The 17,836-nt window shown below is 35.4% G+C and overlaps 2 protein-coding genes and 4 non-coding genes across 6 annotated transcripts in view; 2 read left to right on the top strand and 4 right to left on the bottom strand.

Moving 5' to 3' along the window:
• fry (microtubule binding protein furry) overlaps nt 1–14,078 on the top strand; it is a 31,809-nt gene extending 17,731 nt beyond the window's left edge. The window contains exons 25-45 of the mRNA XM_018537116.1: nt 1,158–1,294; nt 4,377–4,616; nt 4,689–4,957; nt 5,160–5,286; nt 5,461–5,651; nt 5,730–6,367; nt 6,454–6,622; nt 6,706–7,015; nt 7,156–7,456; nt 7,568–8,082; nt 8,215–8,523; nt 8,590–8,758; nt 9,173–9,345; nt 9,492–9,566; nt 11,078–11,251; nt 11,330–11,467; nt 11,588–11,769; nt 11,839–12,031; nt 12,154–12,411; nt 12,477–12,978; nt 13,266–14,078. Coding sequence (XP_018392618.1) covers nt 1,158–1,294; nt 4,377–4,616; nt 4,689–4,957; nt 5,160–5,286; nt 5,461–5,651; nt 5,730–6,367; nt 6,454–6,622; nt 6,706–7,015; nt 7,156–7,456; nt 7,568–8,082; nt 8,215–8,523; nt 8,590–8,758; nt 9,173–9,345; nt 9,492–9,566; nt 11,078–11,251; nt 11,330–11,467; nt 11,588–11,769; nt 11,839–12,031; nt 12,154–12,411; nt 12,477–12,978; nt 13,266–13,426 — 5,231 coding nt within the window. The 3' untranslated portion in view covers nt 13,427–14,078. The remainder of the gene's footprint in view (nt 1–1,157; nt 1,295–4,376; nt 4,617–4,688; nt 4,958–5,159; nt 5,287–5,460; nt 5,652–5,729; nt 6,368–6,453; nt 6,623–6,705; nt 7,016–7,155; nt 7,457–7,567; nt 8,083–8,214; nt 8,524–8,589; nt 8,759–9,172; nt 9,346–9,491; nt 9,567–11,077; nt 11,252–11,329; nt 11,468–11,587; nt 11,770–11,838; nt 12,032–12,153; nt 12,412–12,476; nt 12,979–13,265) is intronic.
• On the bottom strand, nt 1,878–1,950 carry TRNAA-AGC (transfer RNA alanine (anticodon AGC)). Its single transcript has one exon. It is a non-coding gene; the product is annotated as a tRNA-Ala (tRNA).
• On the bottom strand, nt 2,035–2,107 carry TRNAA-AGC (transfer RNA alanine (anticodon AGC)). The gene has a single exon. It is a non-coding gene; the product is annotated as a tRNA-Ala (tRNA).
• Nucleotides 2,192–2,264, bottom strand: TRNAA-AGC (transfer RNA alanine (anticodon AGC)). The gene has a single exon. It is a non-coding gene; the product is annotated as a tRNA-Ala (tRNA).
• Nucleotides 2,346–2,418, bottom strand: TRNAA-AGC (transfer RNA alanine (anticodon AGC)). Its single transcript has one exon. It is a non-coding gene; the product is annotated as a tRNA-Ala (tRNA).
• Nucleotides 14,079–14,950: 872 nt separating the features above from the next.
• LOC108771736 (A-kinase anchor protein 14) lies at nt 14,951–16,083 on the top strand. Its single transcript, XM_018537097.1, has 4 exons — nt 14,951–14,971; nt 15,122–15,229; nt 15,288–15,473; nt 15,928–16,083. The coding sequence occupies exons 1-4, from the start codon at nt 14,951–14,953 to the stop codon at nt 16,045–16,047; spliced, it is 435 nt and encodes a 144-aa protein (XP_018392599.1). The 3' UTR covers nt 16,048–16,083.
• The last annotated feature ends 1,753 nt before the right edge of the window (nt 16,084–17,836 follow it).

Here is a 17,836-nt window from a genome sequence, read left to right on the forward strand (position 1 = left end):
ATGTATATAATATATTAATATATAAGCTAAAATATTTTAAACTTATTAAAATCAAACATAAAGTAGCTGATTATAACAATTAATATAGTAGGTACACAAAGCACATATAAATATTGAATTTGTTTAAAACGTGAATAAAAACCTATATTAATTAATAAGTTAATTTGCATACAGCTAATTGAAAAACTTCTAGAGATAAATAAAAGCTACCGGATGGATTGATCGGATTGCGACAAATCTATTAAGATTTAGTCCAATACATGTATTTATAAATATAAAAGATCTTAGAAATAACATTAAATAATCGAACAATTTTGCATTTTGTATATCGAGAATTATATGATGCAAAGGAATTATAAAGATAAATAAGGCATTTTGTGCGTTAATACCTTTAAAATTCAAATCCGACGCTTGGTCGAAACAAATGCAGATAATTGCAGGTGAAAATATAAATGTCATATAATTTTGAACATGCACATACATGATCGGTAAATCATTTGGAATGTTATTTGCGAATGTTGATGAAAATTTCGAATGCCCCTTCCATTTTGCTAATTTAAATCAGCATGTTATATTACTGCTACACAACAGTATTGGAGATCGTCATTAGTATTAATTAAATGGATTAAATGAAAAAAGAGAAAGAAATTGATAATGCATTCCGCATTAAATTCATGCAAGTTGCAAAATAGCTGCTATTTAAATATTTCTAAATTGAGACAGATGATGAGATATCCGTCGTACACATGCATTATGCACATATGATGTATTATGTATGAAATTCAATACAGTGGATATTTGAGAAAAACTGGGTGAACTTAGTAAGGAAAGAGATGTGCTCATACATATTGTCTCGGAAAATTGTGTTAATAAAGAAAACGAGAAAAATAATCTGACAACGTGACAATCCATTAATTCGTGGATTTATAAAAATAGGAACGATGATAGTTTAATAGATATTGTTTTTTCTTTTTATTATTAACGTAAAAGTAAGTTACATGCTATTGTACTAGTATAATAAAAAAGTAATATGTAGCTTTCCTTTGATACTCTGCCAATATATTATTTACAACGTAAAATTAATAAAGGACATTATTGAGATTGTTTGATGTGGTCATTCTCGGAAATTTATACTCAAGAATGCATATATGTTTCAGAAATTACACATCGATTTCAAACAGCTCGCAGGGAGGTTCGGCAATTGTTGTTGCAATATTTGTTGCCCTGGTTGCATAATATGGAACTTGTTGATCCTAACGTACCGCCGCCATCTAATCCGTTGAGTTATTATCAGGTGAATGAAACTCATTATCGTGATCAGCTTTGGAATAGCAACGCTATAGAAAGCATTTCACTTCGAAATTCTGGAACTTTGTGCGCGCTTTTACTTTTTGGACGTAGTTAATGGAGATAATGGGACAATAGAAATAATATAAGAAAAGCTTGAGAGAAGACAGTAACATAATTGACAAAAGCATTTATCGAAAAAGATATTTTTATATTGCAATATTACGTTACTATTCAAGAGCTGATATATATAGAGAATTCATATCATGTATTACTTCATCTATTTTGGTTTGTAGAAGTTGATGCGATAATTGAGCTGTTTCAACTTTTAATTGAACTTTTATTAAACGTATTTTTGATACATAACGAGCATAGTTGTATATTTACAAATAAACGATATAATTGTTTATTGTTAGAAGAAAAAATGTATGCGCGTTATAAATATGCTGAATATTGCTTTTGATATCCTTGCATGCTGAAAGAGTGAGCTGAAATCTCACTTGATTTATATATTTTCAATACGTTATATTTTCAATATGTGTTGTTTGACATAATAAATGATTTATTGGTAAAAGGACAAAAAGAAAACTTGGAGGCGCCGGGTATCGATCCCGGTACCTCTCGCATGCTAAGCGAGCGCTCTACCATCTGAGCTACGCCCCCTGTAATGCAGTTCTGCATAAAGATCAATTGGATTCAGAAAAGTGATCTACTTTCAGTGAAAGGAGCCAAAAAATAAAATAATATTGGAGGCGCCGGGTATCGATCCCGGTACCTCTCGCATGCTAAGCGAGCGCTCTACCATCTGAGCTACGCCCTCTTATATGCAGCTCTGCAGAAAGAGCATTCAAGCTCAGATCAGTGATCTACTTTCAGTGAAAGGAGCCAAAAAATAAAATGATATTGGAGGCGCCGGGTATCGATCCCGGTACCTCTCGCATGCTAAGCGAGCGCTCTACCATCTGAGCTACGCCCCCCATATAATCTGGATTTCTGGCAGGATTATTTTGAATCATAATTGTGATCCACTTTTGGTAAAAGGAGACAAAAAGTGATCTTGGAGGCGCCGGGTATCGATCCCGGTACCTCTCGCATGCTAAGCGAGCGCTCTACCATCTGAGCTACGCCCCCATATGATCTGAATCGCTTGCAGAATCATTTTGGATAACGATTATGATCTAATTTTAGAAAAGAATTGCAGGTATAATTTTGCAAAATCTCAAAATTCATATTTATCATTTGTGCAGTAGAAACGAGTTATGTTTCTGTGATATATTTTATTTTCATGGTTATCCTTGAAAATTGTAAATGATCTACCTTTGGATAGAAACTTTAAATTTTGTCTTTAAAAATTCTAGTACTTTGCACACGCAAGCTAAACATATCTCGGGGACATTTTCATCGGTTTTATATAACAATGTTCCATTATCCTAAACATGGCCGATGATTTTTATCCGACCATTATGTATTAATTTTTAACGAGATGAATAATTCTAATTTGGTATCGCGTTGGTATGTCTTTGTTATTTGAGAAAATTGAACATCGTGAATAGAATCTGAACTACATTCTGTGAAACCAGTGAAACCAAGATGAAGAAGCTCGCAGAGAACGCAATACCTGAGCTGTGTACTGATTTCGACGGACTTGCAAATGCATCAATATAGCGATTGCATTTGCACGTGCAATGTGAAAACTCAATGATAAAACACAGTTAAAATAGTTAATTCCTTTCAAGAAATGTTTATTAATGAAATAAATGCTGTAGAATTTTAATAAGGACATACAATCTAGTTTCGATAAAAATATGAATATTAAATACGTTATAAAATATACAATAGTATTATATAGTATAAGTATAAAAAATTGATATACAAAATGGAATTGATATAAATAATAAATTCCCGTAGATATGAGAATTCTCGCGACACAAAATATCATCAAAAACGTACGCAAGCAATTTTGACAAAAATATATGATAAAGTTTTGGCACAAGTAGAAAGATCGGTGCCAATCTTTAAAGTTGATTACGATATTTGGCATATTACAATCGAATCATAATATTTTCTTAATTCCATTAATAACTGAGAACATGACTCTAATATTAGAATATCTGATTAGAATTCAGCATACAGAAATCTATTGGAAATGGAAATCATTAGTACTCAAAATCTCTTTGACTGCACACCACGCAATTATCTAATGATTATCAACAATTGTGATTCTCTTGATTATCGTGAATGATATAGAATATAGCATGTAGAACGCCGTTTTTTGTGCGAGAAGTACTGGGATTAATACCCAGTGCCTTTAAGATATCTTCTTTTGATAATTTAGCTTATTGCAATCGTAAGAATTCTCTTGATCAGTTCTATTGCGAGCATTGTAATTGAACGATCGGTTAGAGTGGTATGTCGGGACCGTTGAGAAGAAAATTCGTTTAATGGAGAAAGAACGTAACGATCATTACATTTCTTCCATCGGGCGATGTTATTCAATTATTGATGATGGTAATAATCTTGATCACCTCGATAGGTGGATGAACGAGACGAGAGAATTGTAATTCAGGTGATTACAGCGAGAGCTCTTCTGCTTAGCATGCAAACAATACTATAATCGATTTTCCGATATTCTCGCCTTTCTTTTAGTACCTTTGCAATTGTCAGCAGTATTAACGATATCGTGATATGTGGTGAATGATCGTTATCTTGTTATTTTGTAAACAATTCTTCTATTTTTTAATCAAACGTAGGAGGATACCACAGATATCAAAGCTAACAAACCATATTTTGACAATGCAGTTATTTTTCATCCTTTATGAAAAGCTCTTTGATAAAAACATTTGTCGAGTAAACATTTTTTAATTTAAAAATGTATATTCTCTTTTTTAAAGTTAATTGTTTTAAAATATGATATTTCCTATATTATAAAAAAGAAAAAATAAGAAAGATAATAATTATGAAATTTTATGACTATAATTATGGCTTTCCTCATTTTTTAAATCTTTTCTCAGAAAGATTTTTTTTGCCCGTACATTTACAGAAGATATTCTTTTACAGTCCCACAACATTTCCTAATTAATTTTTTACAGTATTACACAAGCGATGTAACACGCGGAGGAACGCGCAGAGAAGGTTGGGGCAGCGCCGAAGCGACGGAGATGGTGCTCAACAATCTCTTCTATATCACAGCAAAGTTCTCGGACGAACATCCTAAAGAGACAGAAGAGCTTTGGGCGACTTTGTGTGGTTGTTGGCCAAACAATCTTAAAGTCATAATCCGCTATTTGATTATCGTTTCGGGGATGGCACCTCAAGAGTTGCTACCATACGTGAGTGAAACTTTTAGGATAGTTTTATTTGCGGACGACAAGGCAGTAATAATAAAAATATCGAATCATTAGGCAAAGCGTGTGGTATTGTATCTGGCACGAGCCCGTCCGGATCGTCTTGTCGACGAAATGATGACAGAATTGGAAACGGTCGAAACTTTGAATTGCTTGATCGAGCGGACAGAAACACCGCCCTTTTATCGGCTTACTAGCATGAGAAAAGCCTCGTCCCACAGCGATGCGCCCGCTGCCGATCCTGCCAATCCTCCCCGTGATCTCGGCGTCGAAAAGGGTACTATTCATACGAAAAGACACTCCGGAGAAGATCCCGTCAAAACTGGGTAAGTAATACAATGCTTATTGAAGTTTATATTGTTTATATTGTTTAATTAAAATTTAAAGATTCCATAATTTCTTAAATTTATTCTTTAAGAAAGTAAAAAGGAATGTTTGAGAATAACTAATTTATATACGAATATATTGCTCGACAAAATGCAATAATTATAATTTATATTTCAAAATATTTGCTGTTTTCTGCCTCAGCTCAAAATCCGATACAGCGCTTCGAGCGCTTGCGGGGTTTCAAACTCCAAGGGCAGAAAAGACAAGGACTGCGAGCGGTCCACCAGTTCTTCCAGACGATCTATCAACTCCTACGACGGAAGCCGAGGTACATTACTCTATCTTAACTTGATTTATCGTTATAAAAAGTCTTAAAATTATATATCTAAAAAGTTTTACTTGTCCCGATGACAAGATCACGAGTAGAAATGTGTAAGCTTGAGAAAGCATCTAATGCATTTTAACAGAACGGTCTAATTTGAAACATTAATATTGTTCTTAGTTAACTACCGACGAGTCGTGTTACGCCGCTCGTAACGGACCAGTCGGGGTGAATGGGAAGATGCCGTGCGTTGACGAGAAATTCGATATTCCTCAACCGCATCCCTTGCCAATGCCAGAATACGGCGGATATTTCGCTCCTCTAACTGAATACTTGCCCGACAGTTCTCAACCGATAAGCGGATTTCATAGGTGATTGCAAGCTACGGTATTTCATTCACTTCGCTAAATATGATATGCATTAATATCTGTTGTTATATAACTCTTCAGATGTAACATCGCTGTGATGTTGCTGACCGACGTGATCATCGATGGAATTCAACTTGATTGGGCCATACACGTTCCCTTGATGCTGCATATAGTTTTTCTCGGTCTAGATCATTCCAGACCATTGGTACGGGATCACTGTCGTTGTTTACTGCTGAATTTACTGGTCGTACTTGGCGACCATCGTGATCATCTCGGCGTGGCGCGCGTGTTGCTCGCCTCGAAGACGGAGCAATTGGGATTGGGATTGTCCACTCCGACTCTACCAGTGCTGGAACACAATTTTACAGAGATAGATCCAGAATTTGATAGTTATCTGTACGGTCCTCCCGCAATTCCACCCCCGACGACACCACCACCGTCGTCTTCGCCACCTCCACCCTCTTCACCACCGCCTCCGCCACCTCCTCCACCACCACCTCCGCCACCACCTATGCCTCCAGATTCCTCAGTGTTTCCACCAGTACCTCCTCCACCTCCGCCACCGCCTCCTCCTCCACCGTTGCCGTCTTCCTCGGTTGCAGACGGTACACCTACTCATTCGTCTTTGTCGAATTCGACGTCAACTCCGCCGATGTCGATGAATCACTCGAATTATTCGACAACGGATGAGAGTAAAGATTATGGAAATTCTCATTACGGTAAAATATCCAAATGTGCTATATAAAATTATTTTTACTTCATATTTATAAAAAAATCGACAGAAATAAAAAAAACGATTTTGCAGAACCAGCGATATGCAATAGCTGGCCGACCGCAAGCGGAACGGCAACGAATGCAGTGCCGCCTGTTATTGTAACGCCAGAGGACACACATAATTGGACCGGTCCTCAACCGGGTCCCAATATGCCAATACAAGACGTCATTAAATCCTTAATTAATTTCTTAGCGTCTAGGTATGCACGTTAATTACATACTTAGGAAATAAAATAAATGTAATTATTATGTTCCTTATATTATATTATAATTTTCATAATAGGACAAATCAACCGCTCTGGAATTATGAGGATATGACTGCCAAAGTATGGTGGGTGCGTAGCGCTGAGCAACTCACGATATTATTGCGGCACGTGTTACGTGTCTTTAGGGACTCCTTGCCTCATGCATTAGTTAGTCAAAGATGGGCGCAAACGGCGCTGCAATTAGGTCTTTCTTGCTCGTCCAGACACTATGCAGGAAGATCTTTGCAAGTTTTTCGAGCGTTGCGTGTTCCCATAACGTCTAGAATGTTGTCTGATATCTTATCTAGATTGGTGGAAACAGTTGCCGAGCAAGGCGAAGACATGCAGGTATCAACAGTTTTCTTATTGATATAATTATCTTTATTTTAAAAAATATAAGTATATGATTATGATTTTAAAAAGAATTTGAAGTTGATTGACATACGAAATATTTTACATGATTATATTATAATTTTTATGTGCACCAGGGATATGTAACAGAGTTGTTGCTAACGTTGGAAGCGGCTGTTGATTCGTTAGAGTCAGACTTTAGACCACTTGATTTCATGAAAGAAATCTTTAAATCGACGCCTAATTTGAATAACAAGGATCCTGTTTCGGGAAATGTAATCGGAGGGAAGCGTAGTCCGGGTGGAAATGGTTATCCAGCTGGACCGCATATGTTTTCTCATCTAAATCAAGGCGGACACACTAGGAGCACTAGTTACTCGGTTAGTTACTGCATGAAAAGGTCCAGCGGTGGGAATTCCGCGACCAGCGATATGAAAGGTTATTATCACTATTTGACATTTCTTACAATATTCTTGTTACAAGATTTCCAAGTATAAATTAGATATTAATTCAAATTTATCGATTTTGGACGAAAATTTTTGTCTGCAGAATTGGAGAATAGAACTGGCGGCAACAAGTATCCTAACTCGAACTTATCTAGATCAAGATCGGCACAGTCTTTGAAATTACTAGGTGATTCCGCCACGCAAGACGACAAAATGACAATATTAGCGCAACTGTTCTGGCTGTCAGTATCCCTGCTTGAATCAGATTATGAGCACGAATTCCTCTTGGCACTGCGGCTACTCAGTCGTGTGCTGCACAGGCTACCACTCGATCGACCAGACGCCCGGGACAAGGTTGAGAAACTGCAACAGCAATTGCGATGGACATCGTTTCCCGGTGTACACGCGCTGCTATTGAAAGGATGCACTAGTCCAAATACATACGAACCAGTCGTTACACTGCTGTCTCAATTCACACCTCTATTAGATCTGCCAGTCGTCGACCCGACGCAAAGCCTCGCATTTCCAATGAATGTTGTATCATTGTTGCCTTACATGCTATTAAATTACGAAGACGCTAACGAACTTTGCATCAGAAGCGCCGAAAACATTGCGCAAGTAAGATCTTTTCTATTTATTGATTTTTCTATCACATTAACAGATGGAAATTAGTATTGCGTGCAATTACTAATTTATTTACTGAAATATACTTATTTATTCACTCTTTTCTTTTTTTAATTTTTCTTGTAGGTAAGCGCGGAAAAAGGAAAAAAATTAGAGAATCTCGGTACTGTAATGACGTTGTACAGTCGGCGTACTTTCAGTAAGGAAAGCTTCCAGTGGACTAAATGTGTAGTTAAATATCTTTACGATTCCTATGCTCATCTTAGTTTCAACATGCTTGCTTTCCTTGTGGAAGTATTGGAGAAAGGCCCAAGCAGTGTGGCATTGCCGGTACTCAGTATTATACATTGCATGTTGCATTACGTGGATTTAGCGTCTCCAGCTGCGCAACCGATTAATACCGAACTGTTGAGAGTGATTTCTAAATACGTTGAGGTAAAGATTTAAAGATTTAATTAGCTTTATAATTATTTATAGTTTATAAATAAACTAATGTTTCAGGGTACTCAGTGGAAAGAAGCGCTAAAAATCTTGAAGCTTGTAGTAACAAGATCATCAACACTCGTAGCGCCGCCAACTTCGATGCACGGTTCATCCTGGGATTCTTCGCTATCATCACCGCATCCTAGCTTCACCGATACAGAGATATTTACCAAAAAAGAATTACCGGGTAAATCGATATTTCCGTAATTATTTAAATTAAATACTTTTATTTCTCTTAAATGTATATTATCAGTTTTTTTTTTCTTTTACGGCATGCATATGTGGCACGGATGATTTCTTGCACGACACCCAGATTACGATAAGAACAACAATAATGATAGATAATTTTTTTCCTAAAATAATTATTTTTCTAAACTGAACATACTTTTAATTTTATTATATTTTCTTAAATATGTATTATTTATGCTTCTATACGTTTATTTGGATGTTTGTATATCTGAAACCTTTTTAGTTAAAATATTTTACAAAGTGTCAAAATTGTGTTCTGTTATTGAGTTCTATCATGTAGAAATATAGATATTATTTTTATTAATCTTTTTTAATATTTGTAATATTTTGACTATTTTATTTTTATTAATAGGAAGAACAATGGATTTCACGTTTGATCTGTCTCAAACACCAGTAATTGGTCGACGTTGGCTGATACGTCAAGGTACTGAAGAAAAATTAATCAGTTCTCCACGTTGTTCATTATCTCTATCGCCGGCCGAAAATAGTGCTATTGCCGGTTGGAAGAGACCATGGATGTCACAGGTATAGTTATTAAAAAATTCACACAAGAATTTATTATGATTACAATAGAGATTTGATTAGAAATTGACCAAAGATTTTATTTTATGCAGAAAATTTAATCCATTAAAATAAAAAAATTAAAATTTAATCCATTTTTTTTTCAATAGGGCCGTGTCAGGGAATGCTTGGTAAATCTATTAACAACATGTGGACAAAGAGTTGGTTTACCAAAGAGTCCATCGGTACGTTTTTACATGCAGATGTTTCAATTATTAATTCAAGTAGTGTGTCCTATCCTATGATCTGTCCTAATACAATACATATGTACATGTACATGCAATTATATGTATATATAGTATTTTATTCTGAATTATATATATCTTAAAACACTTATATTTTATAAATTTCTTTCTTAAGAAATAAATTTACATAAAAATATAGGTATTTTAAAATAAAATGCTATAATTGTATAATATATATATATATATATATATATATATATACATATGTATATATAATTAGTAAACATGTAGTCACATCGGAACATGCCATAACATGCTTTATAGCGAAGGGCGAATATGTTTTTCGAGCATTCCTAATTTATTGCAACTTCAGAAAATAAATCAATTTGCGTTCATCTGACATTTTTGGGGCTCTGGAGTCACCGCCTGAAGTATTGATATATAATTAAGCATCACTCTGTACATCTTACAAAAAACAACTGACTCTCATTACCCCTTTTTAGGATGAGCACATTAGTTCAATGACATTGTATAGCAAGGTAAAGGGTTACTTATAAATGCCATTTGCACACCCGCTGTAATTCGCAATATTACAAGTACTCGTAATTAAGTGCAATGTTCTTTGAGTCTCTTACACGCTTTAAGTAAGCTTTATAAAAGTGCTTTCACTCGCACATTGTTACAGGTATAATAAAACGTTTGTGTAAGATATTATAAAGTGGTAGTAGAGTATAATTTTGCAGCACAGTCATCTGGGATCTGTATATTATCTTTTCATGCTTTGTCTATTAGATGTGTGATCATATGAGAAATTATCTTCATAAATATATAATGGAAAATATTTTTGCATATTTTTAATGATTGCTGAATATTATACATAGATTCGATAATCTGACAATGTATTATGTGTTATCAGTTGTTTTGATATAAAACAATGTATTGATTGTTCGTTATTGTGTAATATATAATTATATGCAGGCGACTTTCTTATGCTATCGCGTTAATCTTTTGAAAACTTAATAATAAAGCATCATGTTGCTATTTTTTAACTTTCAGTATTAAATCCTAATTTGGCGTTATTGTTTTCTTTATAATTAAAATTTATTCTTTGAATTAATACAACTTCAATTATTTTATTTATTAGAATTTGAAGGAGAAATTGCGATAGCTCCAGAGCACTCTGTATATATGATTAGTTATTGTATAACACGTACATATATGCACAATTGCTACATATCCTAAGCAAATTCACGTAGTCAGTCGAAATTGAGATATTTGAAAGTAATTACAAATAGAGGGATTTAATTGAGAAGCAGCGAAATAAGTGAATTCTGTAATGTTGAGTAATATTTAATGTCGTAGTAATCTTTTTTCTCTATCTACAAAATATGAAACATGCTGTGGCTATTGATTTCATATTCATGAAATTGTCACTTATGTATTTGCTTCTAATCTCTTCAATTTCTTTGTTTACATTTTTCAATATACTATTAACCATTTTTTAAATTCAGGTCATATTCAGTCAAAGTTCAGACTTGATGGAAAGACAATCATCCATGGCTTCTTCAACGGAGGAGGTTTCTGGTGCGAATAATGATTTGAGTGGAGGCTCTAGACGGGATGACGAACAGTTCGGCGTATTTAAGGACTTTGATTTCCTTGAATATGAAAGCGAAAGCGTTGAGGTAAGTTACAATTCATTACGCTTTCATTACTTCTGAATGCAGAATATTGATTTCAATTTTTCTCGTTAAACTTTACAGGGTGAGAGTACCGATAACTTTAATTGGGGAGTTCGACGTCGTCCTCTTAGCGAGGGAGAGGAACGAGAACCCAGTTTGCGACAGTTCGAGGAAAGTTTGAGCGAGAAGACGCCGTCATCCAGCAAACATACAACACGGGTAAATATGTATAAAAAAATTGTTTAACTATTTTTATTATATATAATTTAAGATCTTTATATACTTTTTACCTTTTTAAAAATAATTTGTTTATATTAATAAAATTCCGAATGTACGTAGCGTGGTGTCACCGAAGAATCATCAGACGACGAGGCAGGATCAGAATCACCCTTAGACGAGGTACCAGGAGGGTCTGGAACAGGACAAGAAGCAAACAGCATCCCAGGAATGTTCCCACCGTCTTCTCTCTCGTTGATACCTAGTCGCACACGTCACGATTCATCTACAAGGTCTGATACATCGTAAGTTTCTATATGGAGACCTTTGGAAACGCGTATATTAATTGTTTTGTTTGAATTCTTCATCTATAGCGGCTCAAGTGCGGGAGATCTCGGCGATGTTACGCCTTGCAACGCGTCACCGAACTTGTCCGCGTTGATGCCCTTCCGACAGGTCGTACGAGACGACGCCGAAGAGATCTGGAGGCAGCAAATTCAAAGTCTCATCACTCAAGCTCCGTACAATACTTTAAGCTTCTTCCAATTGTTGAGCAAGATCTTGAGAGTAAGCTCCAAAATTGTAAAATAATTTATTGTATTAAAATAAAAATAATACTGCTAAAAAATAAATAATAGATTATTACTTTTTTTCTAAGGAAAATTATTTAAAAAGTTGATATGTTTCAGGATGTGAGCAGTAAATCTGTCGGTCTTACGCGCGAGGCAAGTGCTTTGTTTTCTAACGGCAGCTCGACTTCAGCTCACTTAGGTTGTCATTTATCTGGTCATGCTGAGTTACTTAGTTCAAAAGCTGAGCCGCCTCTAGTATGGTTTTCTGTGACGATATTCGCGAATCAGAGGCTAAACGAGACGCTACGCTTTGGAATGCTGGAAGTTCAAGAACATCTCGAAACATTTTTGGATAGGAAGGATCACGCTACAGAAGTAAGTTTTGTTAAAATACTTGATAACTATTTGACAGATAATCATGATATTCGTTTTCCTTTCAGTGTTTGGAGGCAGGTAAAGCAACCGCTAAGCTTCAGGCTTTAGGCGGTAGTCATACCTCGGAAACAGGCATCGAAGAGATGTTGTTAGATCTAGGTAGAGCGCTCTATAAACTACACTTTCAGCTACTTCTGCTGATCGAAGCATCGAACAAAATGTTAGGGGCGCTAATGAATGCCGCTAGAAACGTACAGATTCCTTTACAAGATCTATCAATTGAGATCGCTAATATGAAAATAGCATTAAGTAGAGCACTTGAAGAAAGCACCGAAAGCGAACGAGGAACGCCTACTCCAACACCTAGTCCTAGTCCTTTACCGGGCTCTGGAGCCGTGGAAGAAGTCGCGAGAGTTGCCGAACTTTTGAGAAATGCACGGTGGTGTCCGGCGCTCGAAGCTGTAAGACTGCACAGAGCACAATGGCCCGGAGATGCTTTTCACGATGACGATGACGTAACAACGGCCGTTAATATGTACTGCAAATATATAGGTCAAGATAGATCAGGTGAGTTTAATAGACGCTGCATTAAATACTCAATATTTTAACGGCAGTTATATAAATACGACATATTTTTTATTTAAAAAAAAAAAAGATAAAAATGAGAAAAATATTTTAAATGTAATTAAAAAAAAATAAATCAAAATACTATAAGCTCAATGTTCTTTTATAAATTGTATAATGTCATTACCATTCATTTTTTTTGGAATATTTGCGTGATCTCACTATTAGACAATAATAAACAAACAATAAAATACATGTTTTATATTTTTAATTTTGATATGTGTTTATAGATATATTTGTTGTGACGAGGAAGGACGACGAGATGTCAGAAATATTTGGCAGATTGATGGAAAGTCTGTTTGAAGTGCTAGCAGCCGTTACAGGGTTAGAAGCGTCTATAAAAGTCGCGCGCAATCAGCATGATTCTAATCACTCGAAAAACGAATGTTAATATAAGCTTTAATCACGTAGCTCTAATCGCGAATCGTTCTCCTATAGATTTAAGTCGACGTACATATTTAATTGTCGCATATATATAGATGTCTCGTATACGATACTTATATCGTAAGTAAATGTACATACCTATAGACCTATTCTTTTTGGCTGAACTTTTGCATCAGTTCATCTTTTCTTTTTCTCCTGGGCTGTATTCGTAAACGTTACCCACAGGGTAAAAAGGCCTCCGACCCCGTTCAGAAAATCAAAAATGGAATCTCTATAAGTATAAAATAATTCAAATAATAAGGGACAAAAAGCCGATAATATAACTAAACCTTTAATTTAAATATAATATGTAGCTACAATTCAACAAACGTTTCGACTCCGAACGGGTCATTTTCAATGTTACAATTTAATACAGATACATTTGTTATAAATAATTAGGATAGAAAGCTCCAACAAGAGCAGCTTGAAGCACGAAATCACGATCTGTATCTGGCTAGATGACTTTATTTACTCCTATACTCTCTTTAATTCCGAACTTCAGCAATCTAATGATGATTTCATTCCCCAGAGCATTTAATTCACGCAAAACTCTTGCCTAAATATACCGTCTTCACAATTCGCCTGTAAAACGTGTATAACCATTCCTTATCCTAAAAATTAGAATAATCAATATAAATAATATTAACAAAATTAGTAGATATATATAACATTCTTTTACTCTTTTAAATGTTACATATATTACATACCTTTACTACAGATGAGAAGAAAACAATATCATTTTTACCGTTACTTTCTATAATAATGATTTGATAATGACGTTGTAATTTTGTATGATGTTCATAATAACTAACTATAAAAGCTACGATTAGGAAAGTCACTTTTTTGGACAGTAACTTCGCACTATTATGCGTTATTTATTAAAAGTAATTCATTACTTTTAACGTACCGATTATTTTTAACTTTTACTCACTGCTTTAACAAGTATATATACTGAGTTACTTTTTTTCAATAAATAACGCGTAATAATGACAAGTTACTTTTCAAAAGTAATTTTCCAACCTTAGCTTTTAGTTAATTATCGTTACCGCCATAAAAAATTGCAATGCTGTTACCTGTGGATATCATTTACGAACGCAGTGGAACGCAGTCCTGATGTGACCCCCTCGCAGGGTTAAAGTTTACGAATGCGCCCTTGAAAAGAAAAGAAAGAAAGATGAATTAGTGCAAAAGTTCAGTCAAGAAGAACAAACCTTGTATCACGAAAAAAGTTCTTAGGTCCGTTTTTTTTTTTTAACGCGAAGAACGTAACGAATCGCTATCGATTGTAAATTTGGCGAAATAAATTATCGAAATCTTCAGGATTATGTTTTGAAATTCGCACACAATCCTTGTAGGATCCCTAATTAGGATGATTATGCGAAAAAAACGGTCAGTGTACCATACATTGCCTGCGGAAGATCAACAGGTTGAATCTTGTCAAGATGTGACGCATTTCGTGAAACGATTCGTTGATTCTGCGGTTATCTCCGCAATGAAGATTATTGCTGTGATGGTTTGCTAAAGTTCTTGTCAATTACAATATAATGCCCATAAAATTTCGTATACATTATTGAGACGGTTAGGTATCTTGTGTGTACATATAGCAATAGTCTGTATTGCTCATAAATAATTCTTACTTATATCGTTCGCTCTTAACTGTTAGGATCATGAATCCTCGTTTTACACAAAATGGCCCACGTGTGGAAATATGAATGTACGAAAAGGCCTGCGATGTGTGAAAGAAGAGATGTCCCGATGGAATCAATTATCGGTACAATTGAAAATCACTTGCTAAAAGGAGGAAAAATAACGCGGTTTATTTTCTACAGGCTTTGAGAAATTGGATGTTCCATGTACAGTTTATTAGTCTTAACAAAGAAGGCACCGCTGAATTTTACATGTATCATGTTCTATGGAGCATACCCACATCAGCATATCCGGAGCCATATGTGACTGTCAGCGTGTTCTTCTGCATCGTGGCGAGTCGCGTGCAGCCGCCGCACTTTCCAGTCGACGTTAGTTTGTTATGTATATTTTCAGCTCTTTTCCCTTCTCTCTCTCTCTCTCTCTCTCTCTCTCTCTCTCTCTCTCTCTCGCATGCATCTTGATTACACATCAAAGAAAGAGCAATCTGGGTAACATTGGAAGCATTTTTAACATGTTTTATCATTATTTGAATATGTGATAATATATGGTGGGTGTGTGTGTGTGTGTGTGTGTGTGTGTGTGTGTGTGTGTGTGTGTGTGTGTGTATACACACACACACACACACACACACACACACAATATGAATATTTAAACTATAAAAGTATACCAGACTATATATATTATTACATTTATACAAACTCATATCTGAAGCAATAAAAGATACTAGCCAGGGGTTTTATATAAGTACATAGATATAATAGCCACATATTAAATTAAAGATTTACTTTGAATGTGCTTTTGTATAACATAATATTTTAATAGGTCACATATGTATTCGAAGGACATCAGTTTGTGCACCCATTAGATGTAGTTTTTCAACCGAAGTGGCTCTATGACATTCTCGACATGAAAACCATACTGTTTAAAACATTCACGTTTTAAAATATCTCTTATTCCTCTTAATGTTTCTCTTTTAAAAAGCTGCATTTTCTTTTTTAAAATTGTATAATTCTATATAGAACACAATTTTTTCTATGAATTAATTATAACAAGAATTTGTACGTGTAAGTGGCAATGAAAACGTGATACATCTTAAACATTCTTACGTATTTAAACGCAAACACGATTCCTCTGTGTTACACTGTAAAACGGCTGCAGCTTTTCAAGGCAGATTTTTAAGCGCCTGCACCGTGCAGAATGTCGTAAAAGTAAGAGTGTCAGATTTCCGCGAATCGGGCACGCGCCGGCCGCAATCTGGTCCAGCACCGGACGCCGTTTCATTTCACTCAGTTAAACAATACGAGCAGGTGATACTCCTATTCCGTAAGAGAGAACGTACCGCGCGTTGCCATATTGCCATTCTCAATCGTATATTTATGACCTTTGCATTAAATCATTAGCACCAATCGTTACAGCATTGACAGCATTTCCTTGTCTACAGCTGTAGAAACGAAACAATAAATGTAAAGTCAGAAAATTTATTGAGTTGACTTATTTGAGTATAATTTCTTATAAAAATTTGAATACACACATTAAAATAAATTTTTTTATTTTATTTAATCGTGTGTCGCTTTAGTATTTTATATTAAAATATATAATTATAGAAATTCTCGAAATTTCATATAAAAATTCTTTGGAGAAAATATTACATACATACGTTTGAAAATCGATTATCTCTTCTTTTCTTTATACAAATTGATATTTCTATTATATTTATAGACAATATCTTTACATTGATGCTGTGATATGTTTACATCTTAAAACTATCATAGATATCAATACGTGCTTAGTGGTTTCATTCATTCTCTCCCACGAAGTTGATGTACATAGCAGACACTACAAAAAGAATCTATTTACAATCCCGCGGAGGACACCGAGGAGGTGTGAACCCTGCGTTGGTCTCTGGATCCGATCTTGACTTCTTTCATGCATTCTCAGCTTTGAATAATAAGACCGACGAACAGATGAAACAATTCGACAACCAGAGAAGATCCTCTCTTGTGCACATGCTGGCCGAATGACGCCGGGAGGTCTCTCGGTGTCTCAGCAGGAGCCACAAGAGAATGGAGATTGCAAGCCACGTGTTGAACATATCGAAAACCCGCGGCGAAGACATGATTGTACTTTTAACAATATCAACTTAATTGTTCTCCTTATGCATTCAATTATTTAATATTCTATAGTACATAATTCTTTCGATATTCTAAAAGCTTTTGGGATGTATATATATGTATCTATGTGTATACTATAATTAAATTTATTTCTTTTTTGTAATTTAGTAACTGTAATACGTACAAAAATCGATCATACTGTAGGTGTTGGATTCGACTAACAAGAAATGATAAATGAAATTCAACGAATATTTTATGACTGACACGATTCTTTTCCCTTCTGTCGAGGATCCGTTCTCCGAATGTGAAAACGACCGATTGCTCATCGTTCCACAAACAATCAATCCGTGTTATGTGGGTCAAAGCGATATCAGTTTACGACCGCCAACCGCAATGACAACAACCACCGCCTATTTATACGATATATGCTGGGCTTTTTGTCAGTCGCGGGGTGGTTCTTGTCCTAAACATCACATCCGCCGAAATGTATGCCTCCTACGCTGACCGAGAAAAGGAGGCTCGCGAGGGACCGCGAGAGACGGCGAAGACGAAGCGCGAGGGAAGCCACGACAGGAACCACCACCTCGCCTCTTTCAGTGGCTTCAAACATCCGCTGCACC

This window comes from Cyphomyrmex costatus, unplaced genomic scaffold (assembly GCF_001594065.2).
Source record: "Cyphomyrmex costatus isolate MS0001 unplaced genomic scaffold, Ccosl1.0 scaffold164, whole genome shotgun sequence".
Lineage (NCBI taxonomy): Eukaryota > Metazoa > Arthropoda > Insecta > Hymenoptera > Formicidae > Cyphomyrmex > Cyphomyrmex costatus.

What these genes read in the sequence shown, in the direction of transcription:
- LOC108771736 (XM_018537097.1), top strand. Translation starts at nt 14,951, where the DNA reads ATGAAGATTATTGCTGTGATG. An exon ending in TGAAGATTATTGCTGTGATG is followed by an intron (nt 14,972 to 15,121) that starts GTTTGCTAAAGT and finishes CTTAACTGTTAG; the next exon opens with GATCATGAATCCTCGTTTTA. An exon ending in CGCCGCACTTTCCAGTCGAC is followed by an intron (nt 15,474 to 15,927) that starts GTTAGTTTGTTA and finishes ATATTTTAATAG; the next exon opens with GTCACATATGTATTCGAAGG.